Raw genomic sequence first — 20,187 nt, 5'->3', positions numbered from 1 at the left:
GTGGAAAACACATCCATGCCGGGGGTGAAGATGTCTATCTTTCTCTACAAGCTGTGGGTAGTGTTGTGTTTAAGTGTTGTCCCTTTCCCCCTCCATCTCTCCAGCCCTCTCCCCCGTACATCCATTTGAAGTCATTATGTACTACTGCCCCCTACTGTGGGATATGGGGCTGTGGTGGACCCGAGGTCAGTGTCTGTAGGGTGGGGGAGGGCGCAGGGGATTCTTTTTACACGAGGCTGGAACAATCAATGGAAGGACTGGTAGAGATGTCTTCCTTCTGGGACATGGGGGGGTGGATGGGAGTGGCCCAACGGGGACGGTCATTGAGCTTGAGGACAGGGGTGGATAGTAAGAAAATGGACAGCTTGCCAGCAGCTTCTCATGCGTGAAATGTTCTGCCGTAGACTATGTTGACAGAAATGATGACATGTTTCATAACATTTTGACAAATATCTGTCAAAAAAGACAAAAACGGTCACCTGCAAGTGATTGAGGAAAAAGTGATCATCATTGTTTCTCCTCCTAAAGGTCCAGGGGGAGAACTGTGTTAGACAGACTAAATCCACACTAAATTACGAATTAATTAGTAGGGAGTCCAACTACTACTGTGTATACATTACCGGTCAAAAGTTTGGGGTCACCTATACATTTTTTTGTGTTTTCCATTAAAGGTCACACTTTTATTCAACAAAAAATAGTTGCAAAATGAATAGACATTATAGTCAAGACATTGACAAGATTAGAAATAATGATTTTTATTCCAAATAATAAATTTGCCCTTAAAAACTTTGCTTTCGTCAAAGAACCAGCAAAACTGTTTTCAGCTGTGCTAACATAATTACACAAAGGTTTTCAAATCATTCAATAGCCTTCTAACGAAATTAGCAAACACAAACCGTTAGAACACTGGAGAGATGGTTGCTGGAAATGGGCCTCTATACACCTATGTACATAATCCATTAAAAAACAGACGTTTGCAGCTAGAATCGCCGTTTACCACGTTAACAATGTATAGAGTGTATTTCTGATTCATTTAATGTTATATCCATTCATTCATACACCCAGCGTCTCTCTCCGGAGAAATGATCAAACTTCTCCAAGTTTCACTCTCCGGAGGGGCACCAGACAAGGTTGTCCACTCCATCACTGTTTGCCATCTTTAGAGCAGGTGGGTGATGGTGCCTTGGCTGGTCAGTCTGCTGTGCTGTGAGTCGGGGATCCTGGGTGTGGGGGCTGTCTGGTGGTTTGTGGGGTTTGGTGGTCCTATGTCTGCTTCCCCTCGGTGGATGTGGGTCTGCCCTGTGGGGATTGGGGGGGTCTGTGGTTGCTGCCTTGGCGTGGGGGGCCCCAGAGGGCTGGGGGTGGTGGGCTGTTGGCTTGGGCCGGGCTACGAAGGGGGGTGGAACCATGGAACATGGTGGGGGCCACTTTCGACGACCCCTGACGATCTGCCACTCTCTCCCTAATTTTATCGCATCATAGACAGCAGGGTCTGGTGGGTGAGGAGGCACGTCAACATCCAAACTGTCTGCCAGCTGGATGTGGGGGGATCAGATCGCCTTCCCTTGGCCTGGGGGGGCCCAGGGGGCATTGCTGTAGTCCATCACAACACACCTCCCTGAAGGTGCTGTGGTGGGCAACGGAGTGCTCACGCGGGGGGGGTCTGCGATGGGCGTCAGCACTCCTGGATGTTTGGTGGGGCGCCTGGCTGGGGCACCGCGGGGTCGGGCATGGCGGTTCCTTTGCCCTCTGGTCCCACCTATGCTTGGGGGATCTGCCCTGGACTGGCTTGGGGATCTGCCTCTCTGCCATCTCCAGGTGCCCCCTGGCTTGGGGTCCTACATGGGCCTCTGCCTGTTCCTCTTGTGGATGGGGGACGTGCGGTCGGTCTCTGGTGTGCGGTGGGGGTGGTTGTGGCGGGCTCTGGCCCGCTCGGGTGGTCTCGGGGGACTCTGGGTGCAGGAGGCCCGGGCCTCTTCGATCTGCCTGGGTGTGGGGTGGCTTGGCCTCTGTCCGTGGCTTTGCTGCCGTCTGCCCAGGGCTGACCCTGGGTGGGAAGACTTCCGCCACACACCCCTTTGGCTCGTCTTCTACGGGGTGGATGTGTGGCTATCCTGGGCTATCCCAATCAGATTCCAACCACATCTAATGAAAACACCTGAACATATACACATAGGCATGCTCAAACGTACACACACACACCACACTACAAAATAAGCCAAATCTGAACTGATATAGCTGTTGTAAGCCTGGATACCCTTGCTTGATATGGTCGTTAGCGATTAGAAATCATACCTATTATACAAATGAATGAAATTTTCATATGGGGACCCATATTTATAAAATATATTTACCCAACTTACAGAAACCCCCCCCAAAAAATGTATGTGACCTACCTGAGCAAGGCCACTTCTGTGCTTGGTGTGCGTCATCTTGAGTCACGAGTTAAAGTGGAACTTTGCTGGTCGCTTTTTCTCTACAGCGCTCCCCCTACAGTTTTGGAGTACTTATTTTTACAACACCACCAATAAACAATCCATCCATCCATAATCTACCTCACTGTTGTAAAAACCCACCACTGACCCTCCCTCATCCCTTCCCCTCTCCATGTACAGTTTTTTTCAACTGAGCCATGTCCATGCCTGTCGACATCTGTTTTGCATTCTTCTGTTTTTCAATTCGTGCAATATGTCGCCAAAAGTCCAACAGCGGTTTCCTTTGCTTATTTTTCACCAGTTCTGCCATGATGAACTTCTAAAAAACACTATCTCTGCCTTGGTATTATATAACATAAAACAGAAGAATGATTTTATTTGTGCTTTATTATAATGATTCTCACTTCAACCGCACAAAATACAAACATCACCATTTACCAGTGTGGATAAGGTAGAAAAATCATACCCTTTAAAAAAAAAAAAAAAAAATCTTTAAAATTATTTTTCAGAGGATCGATGAAGTGCACAAAAAGGTGGATGTTTAGTCGTTTCTTTTCTTGGGTCTTCCTCTTGGTTTCTGGTTGACTCCAGGTGAAGTCTGGGTCCCTTTCTCCACCAGTCTGGATTTGGGGTCGCCCTGTTTTCCAGGGCTGGCTAACTTTCTTGGTTTGGGAGCCTTTTTGGGACTTTTCACACCATTCGCGTCTGCAGGGGAGAATTAATTTCAGTATCATTATTTTCCACTTACAAGACATGCAGAAAATAATTTGACACTGCATAACACAACTGACATCTGTGTTACAGTCAAGAAGTTCCAATGCAGGAACTTTCATCAAGAACTAGGAACTTTAGAAGTAAGTATATCATTTTCCCCTGAAAATGAAGGAACCTTAGCTCCTTGACAGTCATCCCTGGAACTGTAAGTTACTGGTACTTTTGGTGGAAATACTGTTTGCCATCATACTTTTTGTCTTTGTAGCTCTCTTTTTCCTTGTGGGACTTTCCTCAGTCTCTTCATCTGCTTTTTTTCTCTTGGTCGTCTTCTGCAAGAAGGTGAAAATAAAAACATGAACAGTCAACATGTGCTTGTATGTAGGTGACAGAACAGTTATGTTGTGGGGGCATGGGCTTATATGCAACTTGAAACTAAAAGTGCAGTGGTTCTATACCTCTGCTGACGATTGCTTTTTCAGTCTACACAATTTAATTTCCAGACTCATAACCTAATGGAAGTATAGTAGGACCACAAGGCTACAGCTATAACAGTAGATTGAGAGATATCAGTTTGTTTGACAGACATTTTATGAGTTTAAAGCAGATTTGAAAAATTATTGCTTTGATAAAACTAATCACAATTATGTTGGTTAATTAATTGTTTCACTGCTTTAACTGAGCAACATCCCTGGTCTTCATCTCTTTCTTGTTTAATGTTCATCACGCAACCTATACAACATAAAGTCTTAACTATAACTACAGAAACCAAGGTCACTGTGGTGTCTACTAAAGAAGCAGAGAGAAAGAGTGGCTCTGCACTCAACAAAGACAACCAAAACCTGTCGTACGTACCCGTCACAACAAAGCCTCTATAATGAAGCTCCGCTCTCAGTCTGATCTATCACTTACCCCCTACTCCCAAATTCATTCTTGCCTCAATTTTGACAATTGCTACCTCATGATTACCATGTGGCACCTGCTGAGGTGAACAGATTGGCGGGATAATTACATACAATAACCAGTACCAGGGACAGTAACCCTTCAACACCACGTCCCCAGTGGTATTTTTCATATGCACAGAAAGCAAGAGAGGGGCAGAGGCTGGAGGAGAGGTGAAATGAAAACAGGAAGATGGAAATGGGAAACAAATAAGGGTTATTATTATTTTATTGATGCTTTTTCTAAATCATCGATTAATTTGTTGAATATTTTCTTGATTCATTGATAAGTTGTTTTGATCCATAAAATAACCACATCCTTTTATGATATTCAGCATGAATGTATTTTTAATAGTGCTGTTGATTCCTTAACCCTTAGACCACAGAGCATTTTGGCTGCTTTTTTCCATTACTATGTTTAAACATACAATATACAGTCAGGTCCATAAATATTGGAACATTGAAACAATTCTGTTCTTTTTGGCTCTGTACATCACTACAATGGATTTGAAATGAAGTGAATTGGTGTAGGAATTTCTACACTTTCTATATGTACTTTTTAAGGGACCAAAAGTAATGGGACAAACTAAACAATCATAAATCTTTCATTGTTTAATACTTGGTTGCAAATCCTTTGCAGTCAATTACAGCCTGAAATCTGGAAGGCATAGACATCACCAGATGCTGGGTTTCATCCTGGGGATGCTCTGCCAGGCCTCTACTGCAACTGGGGCATTTTCCCTTCAGTTTGGTCTTCAGAAAGTGAAATGAGATGAGATTCAACTTTATTGTCATTACCCAAATAAAAGCATCAGGTAACGATGCTTGTATTTTCAGTCAATTGTCTATTGTCCCATTACTATTGGTCCCCTAAAAAGTGGGAGGCACATATAGAAAGTGTTGTAATTCCTACACCGTTAACTTGACTTGGTTGTAAATACCGTAATAAAGAATAAAAACACAGTGGGCCGTGCTGGGCTGCCCGAGAGGCCCTACCACCGGGCTTAGCAGGTTTTCTGGGGGAAACCCTGGGTGTGTTTTAATGTTTCAATGCTGTGGTGTTGCTACTTCTGTGCAGTGTGTGTGTGTGTGTGTGTGTGTGTGTGTGTGTGTGTGTGTGTGTGTCTACCTTAGCAGGTGGTGACACTGTTCCATTGACTGGAGTGAACTCAAGCTTGTCATCATCTTTAGTGTGAATGGTCTTTAGTCCAGCCTGCAGGATGGAGCGCAGCTTCTCATAGGGCGGCCTGTCTTGGTATCCCAGAGACTTAACCTCCTCCATGAATTTCTGGATTTCATCTGCAGCTCAGATAAAATGACACAATGACACAGCACTCGTATGTTAATTTATTGGTAGCCAATGCTACAGCATTTTCTCATTTTTTTCTAATTGTTGATATTTTTTTAAGTGCAAGGAGAGCTTTGATTCAGCTCTTCTCATATTTTTTCTCTCTCTCCTTCTCTGTCACTTCCATGCACACGCACATACCGACTCACAAACATGCTGACAGCAGACTTGTTAAAAACATTATTTTAGGCACATTTCAATGTCAGGCGTAAACAGCACTAAAGATGGATGTTAATAACAAATGGGGCCAATTATGCACCACTTCCTCATAAAAACAGAGCCTCCAATCAGACTCTCACTATGCAAGTATCTTTCTGTAATTTATTTTCTCCATGTCCATATTTTGTTACATAATCATTGTCACCTGTATGCCTATAACATGCAGAGAGCGAGCCACAACTTCAATGAAAGCATGGCTACCTTTTCAAATCTATACCTGCTTAAGTGTATGCTATAAAGTTTTGCCAATTTTTATTGCATTTAGACAGCCTTTTCAGACAAGAAACTATAGTTGTTTTTTGTAATTCACTGCACCGCCGTACATTGAGAAAAAAAATCACAGTTGTTGATCAACTGCTGCCTTCATCAGTAAGTTCAAATCTGTAATTTTATGACTTAAGTGTTTGAAATCCTTTGTTCAGCTTTACCTGATGGAGATTTTCTCTAAGGACCTAGGTATGGGAGAGTGAGCTATGACAACCTTCAGTTTTCAGAAAAGGTAAAATGGGCAACATAATCTTAAAATATCATCCCCTTAGACAGGCATATATTTTTATTAGGTGAGCCTTTTGTGTTGACCCTGGTGTGTACTTTTTCTGCAGTCATGTTTTTACTGAGCACTTGCATCCTCTCTCTGGTTGGATTTAGGCACAGGGAGTATGCAGGATTTTGACCCACGAGTCCCTCATTCAGGCTTAGCTGCACATTTTTGCAATGGGAGACTAAATCATAATAACAATAACTCTGGATGGACATCAACATCCTCTCTTCACATTAAAGACTACAGTGCAAACACACTTGTTTCACCACAATGTACTACTATGGTCTCAGCATCAACATGCTTCACCTGGTTTGGTGTGACTTTTTTTCCTCAGACTTGCACAGATGGAGTTGCAACCAACAGTTCAGTTGTGCTCACCAGAGAAGGAAGGACATGTGACACTCCATGCTTGACTCCTCTGCCTGAACCGACACACTGCCTGCAGGTCAAACTGCCAACGCTAAAATAGCAACTCTTACCACAGACACTGAGACGACAAACATCAAAGTCTCAGTTTACAGCTGCGACTCAAATGCAGCTTTTCCACTACATGGTCCCTCCACGCCTCGCCTCAAATTGACTACACAGTATGGTTGGTTTTCCATTACAAGTACCTCCTCAACGTGGGTGGGGTCATCACAGCATGGCTGCATGAAATGATACACACAAACTAGTATCTAGTGACTTGTAAAGCAGTTATTTGCAATGTACTGAATCATTAGAATCATTAATTAAAAAGATTAATGACAACACTGCACGTTATGAGACAAGTCAGGGTTCTCAGGATTCCTCTCACAGTCCAAAAACATGCAGATTTGGGTATTAGGTGAATTGACATTAGGTGTGCGAGTGTGAGTGAATGGTTGTTTGTCTCTATATGTGGCCCTGCGATGGACTGTCCAGGGTGTACTGCGCCTATCGCCCCATGTCAGCTGAGATAGGCACAGCACCCCCTGCGTGGTGGAGGAAGATTAGATAGACGGTAGATAATGGATGGATGGAGAACTAACCAATTCATTCATTCTGGAAAGAGGAACGAGACAAGGGTGTTGTGCATCGCCGCTTCTCTTTGCCTTGTTTATAGAACCCATGAGTCAATTCATTAGACAGAGATCAGATATAAAGGGGGTAACAATGACTTCAGAGGAGCTAAAACTGGCCCTATTTGCTGACAATTTATTGATAAGTATAACGCAACCTACACAGACACTCCCAAAACTGAAGACATTGCTAGAGGAATTTGGTTTCATTTCTGGTTATTAAATCAATATCAACAAAACTCAAAGTATTAACATTTAACTATGACCCTCCATCTTCAATTAAGATCATGTTTAATTGGAAATGGGATCCATCAAATATTTGGGGGTCTCACTGCCTAGAGACTTCTCTAGATTGTATGATATCAATTACGGCCCATTAAATTCAAAAATAAAGTCTGATATACATAGATGGAACGTTATACCCTTTTTAAGTTTAAGCTCCCGGATAGAATCGATCAGGATGAATATTCTTCCACGGATACTGTACCTTTTTCAGTCTTTGCCTACTACAGTTCTTAGAATGGAACGATTAATAGCTAGGTATTTGTGGCAAGGAAAAGGGGCCAGAATTAAATTTAAGACACTGCAATTAATTGGCACTCTGACCAATCAGTGGCCAGCAGTACCATAGCTAATGGGAAAGCAAAAAAGCCACGCCGAGGCGAGTTGAGTCGTGCCGGGACCATGTAGTGGAAAAGCGGCATTTGCTACACAGTTGGCTTATTGTTCATACAAGAACAAAGTAGGCCACCCAGTGGAAGATTATTAATAGATCAGGATAGAGATAAATTTAAGTTGTCATTTACTTTACCAGGACCAAAACATGTTTCACCATGTGTTTGCGTGTGCACATGTTTGTTGAGTATGGTGCTTTGGCCCTAACCTTTTTTTGATTAATGGTGCAGTAGAATGGGTTTGACCTAGTTGTGTGATGAGCTATCAGCTGAGAAAAGGCACATCAAGACAGTGGGGGTGAAACAACAGTATTGTACTATTGGGCCATTAAGCAACGGGGGCTTATTGGTGGATTTTTTACTGATGTTATTCATGGCCATGACAAGTGTACATTCAATCTTGAGTTTATCACTCTCTTCATTAGTAGTCGTTCATGAAACATAATCTAAACCGTTCTGGAGTCGCGTGAACATCACGCATTGATATGTGAAATTAATGCTGGGCGGAATACCAGTCCAATGCCGAAATGCGGTATTTTTTAAATGTATTTATTTTTTTAAATGATGTGAATTTTTCACATACCGCTTTATGAAATATAAGAGAGATGCGTGAGTTGCTGCATTGCTTGCTAGCAAATGCACCATTATGCTTTTGTGTGCTTGTTTGATCATAAAAACATGGCATGTAGAAACAGTGACACCACTGTATATGTGTAACAGTAGCTCAGTGGTAGAGCAAGCTGTCTTTAATCTTGCATATATGTATCTTGTATGATACAAAATGTGCTGCACATGGACAAGCTATATGAAAGAGTGGGTGAAAGACATAACTGTAGTGTAAAGCAGTTTTGATAGGTCATCAAAATTGTGTCTTCCTCACCTGGCTTTTCTTGTGAAGAGAAGCACTTGATCATAAACTGGGAGATGTTTTCTTGACACCTGTAAGGAAGAAACAATAGTGCTGTCAAACGATTAAAATAAAAATATTAATGTCATAGTTGACTCGCGATTAATTGCAAATTAATCACACATTCTTATCTATTTTAAATGCCATTTGATTTCTTTTTTACCATTATTTTTTCTCATAAAATGAGAAAAAAAGTCGCTAAATGACGCGATCGCCTAATTTGCATAATTGGCCATTTGTCTGATATAACCACATGTGCGCCATGACACGACATATATATGTATACATATACAGTACTGTGCAAAAGTTTCAGGCACCTCCAGCTTTGTTGTTTTTCCTGTCTGTCAAATTCTCTGATCATTGAAATTTGGAATGCAGTGATGCGACTTAAAACTGGTCTTCTAAATAAGGGAGCTGTCAATGAGTTTAACTCAACAACATTTGTATGTAATGCTCAAGCATACAAACACAGGATTTACCAGCAACTAATTAACGTTCCACTCCAGTATTAACAGAGCAGTGCTATTGCTCAAGTGTAAGGGTAGATCACGCTAAATACTTGACAACTGTAGAGGATGCTTTTTTTGTTTTGTTTTTTAGAAACAACAAAAAACTGCATACATATTTTCGGAATGTGTTGCAGTAAAGTGAAACAGAAATAATTATCCTCTACTGTCATTATAGTATATATATATATATATATATACACACACGAGTATGACAGACCACAAAACTTGTCTTTTTACATTTCAGCAACAAAACAGATATACAGTTGTCCTGCCACTTCAGCATTCATTATGGAATTGTTGGAGGTAATTGGTGAAAGCAGATGTTCCTCTCTCACTTGATTTTGGAATCTTTGACGTAGAGGGGGTCCTGCAGCTTGTCCTCCCAGGGCAGCTGGCCACACAACCACTGGACCATGCAGTAACACAGGATCTCCAGGTCACTCCGTCTAGAAGCAGCTGAAGGCGACAACCACATCAGCAGCAGTTGCAAACTGTCAATGTCCTTCAATATCCCTAAAATTTGTAGCTGTTGACCTATGGCTAAGAACAGCCCCTTAAATTACTCACGGAAAAACCAATAGCCAATAAACAAAATGTTAAAGAACAAGTTTCTGCTTGTTTAAGTCTAAACTTCCTGAGAATATGTTAGGGATGCAACGGTATTCTGTATTTTAGGATTCAGCGCAGACTACGATGAGAATGAGAAAATGAATGTCAACAAACAAACCACGGAGTGCAAGCATCTGTTATGCAGCGCAGTGAAGTTGGTTTGATTTGTTGGATATTGGACAGACACTTGCTCTACAGCGCCACCCAGAGCAAGCGTCATCACCCGTCTCGTTCACTTGGAGCAGCATGGTGTATTTATAATTGTAGTTTCTGTGAGTGGGTTAAAGTTTTGTTTATTTTTATTGGATAGCACTAAACTTTATTTTTAATTTGTGTGGTTTCATGTTTGCTGTTTCATTAGATCTGATAGTGCACTATTGTTTAAATAAAGTTTGTGGTGATTATATCTGTGCTTTTAATTATTTTTACAATGTAATATTGTGTTTGCTAGTCTGAGCAGTTTTATATTAAGATATCAAAACCATACCGATACCATGGCCCCAAAACCATGATACATACCGAACCGTGGAGAAACTGTACAGTTGCATCCCTAGAATATGTTTGTATGTAAAGTGCTTTTCTTGCCTTTAGACATTTTTTCCAACTGTAACCAGTGAGGTTTGTGTTAGTGTGCTTATAAATACAAGCACATTTTAGTCTGTCCCCTTCAACAAACCAGTTTTTCACTGTAGTGGAGTTTAGATCTTGTGTCACCTGGCGAAATGCCCACTCTGCCCACAGGAAGTGATTTATTTCATATTAAGACAGATGGCGGAAACAACAATGTTGTGCTAAGGTGGGAGGCTCCAACTGGGTTTGAGTTTGGATGAAAACACAAAGAAGTAAGTGACCATAAAAAGTTTCAAAAGTGGATTCAGAAATACTGGCTGTTCAGCAGTTTATTGGCTTCTTGTCTCCAACTGCCCCTGCTCTGCTGCTGTATACATACAAAATCTCCCTCAGTCAGGTCTGACAGTATTGGTTCACAGACCCTGCTTTCAGATGAGGGACACACCATCCAAATTTGTTCAAAAAGACCAAACAGATGCAGAATGATATCAACAAAATAACCAAAATGTATGTACTGCAGCTTTAACCAGGGGTAGATTTTATTTGGTGGGCCTTTTGTTAAGTGTCTAAAATTTGTTTGGTTGACAATGGTATTACACCGTGAAATCAGGATTTACTATTATACGCCAGCACCTTTAACTTTAATCACAATTTGTACATAAATAAAAATAAATACTGTACTACAGACTACTAAAACTACTTGTACCTACATGCTCCTTTATGGGCGTCAATGCTTGTGAACTCAATGGTACCATCGTGGCATCTCTTGGGGTCTTCCTTGTACTCTTTGTTGACACCGTCGGGTGAGTACCTGTATGCCAGTCCATAATCTACTAAGTAAACCTACAGTTCACAAAAAATAGTGATTCAGGCATGCATACAGACATGCACAAAACAAAAGCATGCTTATACATGAATACAGACATACAGTATGTGTGATGACTCTAGAAATGACAACATATAGCAGTAATCAGAGATCGAAGAACAATCCTTAAAAGCAAATTAGTGCACATTTGTAATATAAAATATATTTCAACTTACTGGCTCCAAGTGCAAGTACAGCATTTCCTTTTAATTTTTCCCTTAATAGAAATAAAAATCATAAAGCTTTAACATGGACTGACCTGGTTGGGATTACTGTGGCTCAACATGAGGTTGGATGCTTTAATGTCTGCATGCACATACTCATGGTCATGGGTGTACTCCAGAACATCCAGCTAAAAATTAAAAAACACAACATTAAATTGAATTCTAAAGGTGCAATATGCAAACATACCAATAAACAAATATTAATCTCTTCTTCCCTGATGTCCCCCGTACCGGGGACAGCGTCAAACAGAGCGACAAAAACGTCATAAATCCATGTCTAACTTAAATAAACACAGACATGCTGCATACCACAGAAAGGTCAGAAACTTGGCTAAAACTTCATAAAAAAGTATTCTTATGTTCACGAAACACAGTTAAAACACAGATCAAACCAGCAGGAGCAGAAAACAGTATCAGTGTGGTTATGTTGCAGCTGGACAGCGGAGAATCCAGTTTCCAACAGTACCATTTTTTTTTTTTTTTTTTTAAATCACACTACGAACAAGATTCACAGATCCAGCCACAAAATAAGAGCAAAACAACAACTCACGTTCAAGAAATACAACCAGAAATGTTGTCTTACCTTTGCTGTTTATCAAAAAACTTTTTCCGCTTCTAATGAACTACACTTCCCAGCATGCTTTGGGGACTATTCCCGGTCAGATTGATCATTACAGAGTGACATTAGATCGTTGTGGTGAGCGAAGGGCGAATGTCCGCACAAATGCATCATACGCATTTATATACTTTCGAGTCGCTAATAACGTTCACACACATTTGGAGACCAGGGCCCGGTTCTACTGGTTTAGAGGATTGAAACGAGCTGTCAATCACCCAAACTGGCCGATAAACGACGTAAACCAGAGCTATGGCGCTGCATAATGGAACATGCTGCAAAGTCACAGAGTTGTCATTACACTCCACACAGGGAGCATCGATTTACAGCTAGTTTTTTTTTTTTTTTTTTTTTTTTAATAGTTACATGTAAATAAAATTAAATGGGTTTTAATAATTTGGTATCTAAGAAATCTCAAATGGCTCAAATGGTGCCAAGCTGTGCCAAACAAGAGAACGCCATCTCTTTACTAAAACCTCTGTCATTTTACTCTGCTTCACTTCAACAGCCTCAGACTCAGCTCATGTCCACATGTTACATGATCTCCATGGGTTTTTAAGCTCATACTGCATATTTTAAAGGTGATATTTACTTCAACAACCCTTCATTTAAGCTGGGTTCCACTGGGTTGACTGCCTGGATAAGTGTCCACAGAAAGCTTGTTCTTTGACCAAAAAGCTGCAGGTTTTTGAATAAATGATTAATATAAAAAAAAACAATTCCTCTGTGCACCATTTTTATGGTTAAACAACCTGTATTTGTAACAAAAACTGTAAGTTCATTATCTGTTGTGTGCACCACGTAAATGTTCACGAAAAATAAAAATAACCAACCAGACGAAGGCCGAGCTGAAGAACCAGTTTTCTGGGGAACCTCTTTCCACATTCTTCAAACTTCTTCTGTAGATCTGTGCCAAGCCTGTCAATAACCATGAACCTGTACCTGAAAGGCACAAACACCATGAGATCAACATCTTACATCTGAACTATCAGACAAGCCCAAGTACTTATGCTGTCGTGTTTCTGGTTGTACTGATCAGATTATAATCAGCCTTGTCCAGACCGTGGAGAAAAACATTCACTAGACAGTTCCCAAAACATAATTGGAAAGACAAATACATCATGTGATCCTCTCATCCAGAAGATAATATGCAGAATCTATGTTACTTTATGTTGTGTCATATAATATAATCATAAAATACATAATATAAAACTGCATTTCATATTAAACATGCATTTTATATATTAATTTAATTTTAAACTGTTTTTGAGCTTAATAAAATGTATTTGCATCATTGACGATATGAAAAAAAACTGCATTGCAGTTAACTTTGTTATTGTTATTTGTACATTCCCAGCATGTTGTACTTCTTCTACCAAACCTAGTCACACAGTAAGGTCTGTTTATATTAGGGCTGGGCGATATGGCCTCAAATCAATATCACGATATATTGAGCAGCTCACCTTGATTACGCTAAATGAACGATAAGTTTGAGATAGCTAAATGACGGCATCGTCTAATTTGCATATTAAATTGACCATCTGCCTGATATAAGCATGTGCGCTGTGACACGCAGATATCAGTACTGACACATATCAGACATAACATATTTATGTATGTTTTATGTTTGATCAAATGCAGTGATTTTTTTGGTGTGAGTGAAGAAACATTTACACCGCACTCTGTAAGCCAGAGCGTCTCCTCTCTGCTTTCACGCGAGTTTCCACAAAAGTCTCCAATAACACCAGAAAAAGTAAGGAGATTTGTCACTAGTCACAAAGTCAGACAAGAAAAGGAGGAGTCGGAATGTCGCCAGATTTAGCATCAAAGTCGGCAAGTTGGCAACGCCGCTACGCACCTGCTTGGTCTTTCCTCACCGTCTCCTTCCCTTCTTGTTACAGAGGGCGTGGAGTCACGTGACTATACACGCTGTACACAGCCGAGCGTCTTAAAGGGACATGAACATAACGGTACCCTGTCTACCTACACACACAGCCCAAAACAACTTTTAATTTCTTTTATTTTAAATTATCGAACATTGACATGGGCAAAATGACGTCGATAATCATCCTAAATTTTGATAACGATACATTTTCGATAGATCACCCAGCCCTAGTTTATATTCAAACACTGACAAAAAAAGTGAGTGGAAATGTTAATGAGAGTTTTTGTGGTCAAAGTTTTACCTTTTCCCTCCTTTCTCATGCAGACCTGAGCCCCAGTACCTGGGAACTCCCAGGTATTTCAGCTTGTGAGACTTCATCCAGCTTTGGACTGCAAGACAAGAGGACATTTTGAAAAGATGGCTACATTTTCCTATATGGTCTGTATATACATCTATAAAATGCAAATTATATAAAGTCACTTTGATTAAAGAAACATCCTGCGAACATAGTGCTAACTGGTGGTGCTGTATGTGGGTGATAGCTGTGATATTCGGAGTAATAAAAGTCTAATTCTGTGTGCGTGTTGTGGTGGTAAGGGGGGCTGCAAGCTAATCTGCTGCTGGGACAAATATTTACCAACAACGTGGGATTCCAGCATGAATAAAATATGAGCCTCTGGTTCCTTAGTAATATAGTAGCTAATTGTCAGGGGAGATTGACATTTGGATTGTTATTATATAAAATGCAAAGCTGTGGCTTGGGGGCCAACAGCGCCTCTACCAAAAGATTCCATTCCTCTGTATGGGGCCTCCCATGCCTCTGTTACAAGACTGTCTTTTTTAATTAAGAAAGTAAGCTTTCTTTATTTGTTTGCCCTGGTGGTGAGAGACTGTTGTGCTATGATCACAGGGCTAACTTTGGTTTGGTGTGAATGTGTGTGTTGTGGTGTGATGGTGTGGGTGTGTGTGTGTACGTGTACATGCAGTAGCTTACTTAGATCAGGCTTTGCAGCTCGCATGTAAAACTTGAGCTCAGAGAAAAGTGGTCCATTTTCACTCGGCTCCTGTGGACAAAAACACAAAGCACATTGGGCAATGCCCACCCGATTGGCATTGTGATGGACAGTGGAATCACCACGCCCCTCATGTTTTTAGGATGTTTAATCTTACCACTTTGATGACATAGCGAGCATCGGCACCCACAGATTTTGCAGAATTTTCATCAGCTAGTGTACAAGAAAATGAACAAAGTGGTTCTCAGAAATCACCAAAATACCTTGTGCAGTAGAATGTTGCAATTACATACATTGTGTACAATCACCTGTTGGTATGAATAAGTTATATTTATATCAGCTCAATACACTCACACACCGTTTTTACAGCAGCCCACAATGGACTAAGGTTATGCTAAATGAAGACTACATACTAGTACTGGGCGGTATACCGGTTCACACCGAATACCGGTTTATGTTTTCATTATAATATGAATTTTTAATATACCGCCATACTGGTGTATTTGATTACAACGTTCGGAACACTGTGCTGAGCGACACTGTTTCAGATGGAGCCCTTTTCAATGTTGCACATCTACAACAGCGAGTGAGGTCTGCGGTCTTGGTCATTAGTTCATTTACTTATTTTTGTGTAGGTAATGTTGTGAAATATGTTTAACCTTAAATAAACTACATATACAGGTAGTTATGTCTCGTTGTATTAGTTTGTATTAGCCCCCAGATGCAGTGGATGCAACGCACCCCAGGTGCGCGATGCAAATACTATGCAAATGTATTTTAATATCTGTGTTTTTTTAGAGGGAATATTCGAATATCATGCGAACCAGTACAAGTGTCGAGTTATTCTACAGTAGTCATGAAAGTAAAACAAACCATCCTAAGTTAATCTACTGCAGTAATTCTGTTCTCAACCAGTAGAAAATGCTGTGAACACCTGATTATCAAATATAACGTCATATATTGTGAAACCGTTAAAATTTGGAAAAATACCGTGGTATATATTTTCGCCCAGCACTATCACATACTGTAGTTTGTCCAACACACTCAAATGTTTACAAAGCTGCCAGGAAACAAAGTCACAGGAAAACAGAAATATGTGTCTTAAGACACAGTCTTCAGAAATAATCACTCAAAATTAGAAATGCACCATTTTGTCAGCCGAACATTGTGTCACATTTCTCATCCAGGCTAAAATGTAGCCCTGGCATTTTGAAAATGAAAACGGAGCCACAGCAGAGCTTTCAAACTCCCCAATTTTCAGTGCTAAAAACAGAGAGTGGGGAGAATAGGCCTATGGAGCAGGATTTACATTTTTTAATAAAAACAGAGTTTGATGGATGCATCATTGGTACCTTATTTTCCTTACCTAAATAAATGAGACCAAACCCTCCCTGGCCAATTGGAGCCCCCAGTTTCCAGGTCCTCTTCCCGGTGTCAGTGAGAACTTCTCCAGGTGGGAACTCCTCTGCCAGTTTTCTTTTAGCTGGTGCTCTACCCTTGCCTGCTGCCTTGGCTTTAGGGGGCATCTGAAATGTACAGTCAAACGTCTGTTAGTGGTATTCCATCCCCACAGCCATGAGTGAGTTTTACGAGGTTTAAGCTTGATTTTTACTCCGTTGATTGACAATCCTGATAATTTCATTTGAAAAAAAAACAATGAGTTGCACATTTTGTTTTTTTCCTGTCAATTTATGTTGCAATCAGGCTTTAGCCCCCAAAAGTAATTTTTTTTTGCCCTGATGCAAAGGATTACAGAACACTTTGCAGACTTAAAGGCACCATCTGTAACAATGTGGCCAAAAACGGTTACTAGGAGTCATATCTGCCTCCCACTCCACCCCCTCCCTTCCCGAGTCGAGGTTGCCAGAGCGGTTGGCATATCCTCCATCAGCAACGAGCGAGGAGCGACAGTTTTATCATAAATGAGTGGCTCTCAGACACACAATTCTGTTCTCTCAGTAAAGACCAAGATGTCTAATAATGTATGGTAACGTTAGATGTAGACTAGGCAGGGTTTCCCCCAGTGTATTATAAGCCTGGCTTAGCGTTGCTTGTTTATTTATTTTAAATATATGTTTGATTGATTGTTCTATTCCGGGGAACAAGAGCGCATGCTCCCCCATGTAATCAGCATAGCGCACGCTTGTCCAGGTGCCGACTGAAACCCAACCCGGAGCAGATTATGAACTCTCCGCGACATTCACTTCACACCAGAGAACATTCTCTCCCTTTGAGCAGTTAAAGACATCAGCTCATCTGATGCATCCGTTATTCCCTTCTTTCACAAAGACCACGGAGTGAAAACGATGAAAAGTGCGCCCTGCTCTTAAGAGTCTGTCACTGCGTTTTACTCAGATCTGCTCAGATCCCCTGCACTTCATCGCGACTGTACTCCATCCTCGTCATATAGAGCATTATTTTTAAGTGGGGATAAAACATGTAGAGAAATTAACTAGTCTGCTTTAGATATGAAATGACCACTTGGAGATGCAGAAGTGCAGAGGAGCGACGAACGGCGCAGGAGAGGGAGAAGAGAACAGCGCAGGGGTGGTGCGCAGAAATAAAAGGGCTGTTTGTCTGCCCCAGATGAGGCAAATGAGGGGGCACTACCTCTTTTTTATTTATGTTGATTTATTTTACTTTTAAATGTAACCATTGCCTGGCTTGTTTTAAGATTCACTGGCCGATTACTTAATAAACATTTAACTTAAGTGAAAAAAAATTATATTATTATTTATTTAATTTCAAGAGTGTCTTTTTGTAAGACTCCATAGTTGGTGTGTAAGTATTGTTAATAAATGTCTTACAATAACACATAATAGTCATATTTTAAAATTTCCTGTGAACTTTTTTTTTTTTTCTTTTTTACAAAAACGCTGTGGGCCGCCGGTGGGCCCGAGAGGTACCACCGGGCTTGGCAGGTTTTCTGGGGGAAATCCTGCTAGGGATGGACATATCAGATGGAATAACTTAATGCATGATATTTGACAGAACTGTCCTTCATTTTTGCCTCCCCTTTTTAGTGTTATATAGCAGGGCTGCCAACTTTTGAGAAAAAAACTTGGAGTGAGACATCGTGGCATGCAGGGCCAATTACCACAACACACACCCAATATATTTACCTATAGTAATACTTCATCCATCCCAAGCTTATAAATGTCCCTCCCTGTTTCAATACACACAAATATGAGAAATGGTGGGGAAGGAAAAGTCATAGGAGAAGGAAAGAGAGAATGTTTCCATCATATATGTATATTACTGTTGATTTCGACTAGTTTAAAATATTCAAACGAAGTGAAGAAACACACTTTAATTCCAGGTGTGGGTACTGTGGTAAACAAATGCATCCTTAGAATTTTTAACTGCATATTAACTCTTTTTTATCCTGGAGACAGGCCCTGGTCACACACACACTGAAAAGTGCAGCGATCCAGACTTAACTGATCACCGCAAACACGTCAACTAGTTTCCATATCGCATTCATCCATCCATCATCTGAGCTAAATCATCGAAATGCTAATTTCATAATTGGTTTGACGCTTCCGTTTACCAGCAGCGTTAGCTTAACACGTCCCCACGCCATGGGGTAAAGCTTTTAAATGCAATAACTGTATTAGACAGTCGTTACTAGTACGTTTAAACACAGGAAACAACCTTGATACAATCAATTGGAGGCAAAATATGTCTGTAAAACCCCTACCGCTACGTTAGCTAGGTAGCAAAACACGTTAGGCTCTTGTAACCGCTGGTTAACTACAAAGCTAACGAAGCTAATGTGGTTGTCTGTCGTTAGCTGAAGCGTAACGCAGCACTCTACTGAACCACTGCGGTTACAAACGACGGTCACGCGTTTAGTGAATCTGTAAATGCTCACCTTTACTTTGTTGTTTATCAGAGATTGGGGTCTCTGTGTCAGGAACGAACTTCCCGCAAAACTACCGGCCAGGAAGTGACGTCACGCAATGTTGCTACTCTATTGGGGGATTACGTCGATATTACGTGACTGAGAGCTATTGAATATGCCTGCATGAGATCCCCGAGCGTTGATAATGTGAACACAATTTTAAGACAGACGAGTCATTTATATCTCATATGACACAGGTCAACATTTCAAAATAAAAGACTGGTTTTAAATTAAACGAAGAATTATTATTTGTATTATTATTATTATTATGGTTATGATTATAATTATTATACTTATTAAAATTGTTATTATTATTATTATTATTATATATATATATATATATATATATATATATATATATATATAATATTAATATTATTATATATATATTATATATTATATATAATATATATTATTAATAATATGATATTATATATATATATATAATAATATGATATTATATATATAATATTATATTATATATATTATTATTATTATTATTATTATTATTATTAATAATAATAATAATAATGTATACCAGCAATAGTATTATTGTTCTTGGTGTGGTTATTATTACTATTCAACTTAATTATTATTACTGTCCAAATTTAAAACTCTGTTTGGCCGACATAACAGACCATGTGAAGTTCCTTTTCTTACTTTCTTATGGTTTATTAGTCTATTCTTTCTCACCTTATGTATGTGTCTCGATCACTAACTGCTCCAAAACCTCACTGGCATCCACTGATGTATATTTCACCTAATAATTTCCATCCAGCTGTACACCAAGAGTTGTAATGCTGCTCCAAAGTTCAAAGCTCTTATTCGGCAGTTTGGAGTTCCTCTTATACAAATAGTAATGTCTGGCAGGCTGTACGACACAGCATTCTTCTCATTTATGGCAGGCTGTACATTGAGAGGTGTAGTGTTGCCCTCCACAGTTTGAAGTTCTTATTCACAGTCATCACAGTTCAAAGCCCAGACACACAGTTCAAAGTTTTTCATCACAGTTCAAAGTTCTTCAGTGTAGCTGAAGGTGGCTCACCCTCTTCTCATCTTCCCATAAGCATAACTTTTACCTATTAATGTTTTTATTTAACTTTACTTTTGATAACTTGAGACAGTGCTCAGTCATTTTTATTTCACCTGGCAACTAGACTTGCTTGTTAGTTGTGG

At 40.2% G+C, this 20,187-nt stretch overlaps 1 protein-coding gene across 1 annotated transcript; it reads right to left on the bottom strand.

The window, feature by feature from the left end:
- Positions 1–2,890: 2,890 nt before the first annotated feature.
- Positions 2,891–19,041, bottom strand: vrk1 (VRK serine/threonine kinase 1). Its single transcript, XM_083907853.1, has 13 exons — positions 18,982–19,041; positions 16,474–16,633; positions 15,265–15,320; positions 15,089–15,158; positions 14,396–14,483; positions 13,043–13,151; positions 11,629–11,721; positions 11,215–11,347; positions 9,661–9,781; positions 8,790–8,848; positions 5,217–5,386; positions 3,400–3,478; positions 2,891–3,140 (listed from the first exon to the last, which is right to left on the bottom strand). Exons 2-13 carry the CDS (start codon positions 16,631–16,633, stop codon positions 2,977–2,979), a joined length of 1,302 nt encoding a protein of 433 aa, XP_083763979.1. The 5' UTR covers positions 18,982–19,041; the 3' UTR covers positions 2,891–2,976.
- Between the last annotated feature and the right edge of the window lie 1,146 nt (positions 19,042–20,187).

Source organism: Microchirus variegatus (genome assembly GCF_963457635.1).
Source record: "Microchirus variegatus genome assembly, chromosome: 21".
Classification (NCBI taxonomy): domain Eukaryota; kingdom Metazoa; phylum Chordata; class Actinopteri; order Pleuronectiformes; family Soleidae; genus Microchirus; species Microchirus variegatus.
This window is presented reverse-complemented; position numbering and strand designations above follow the sequence as displayed.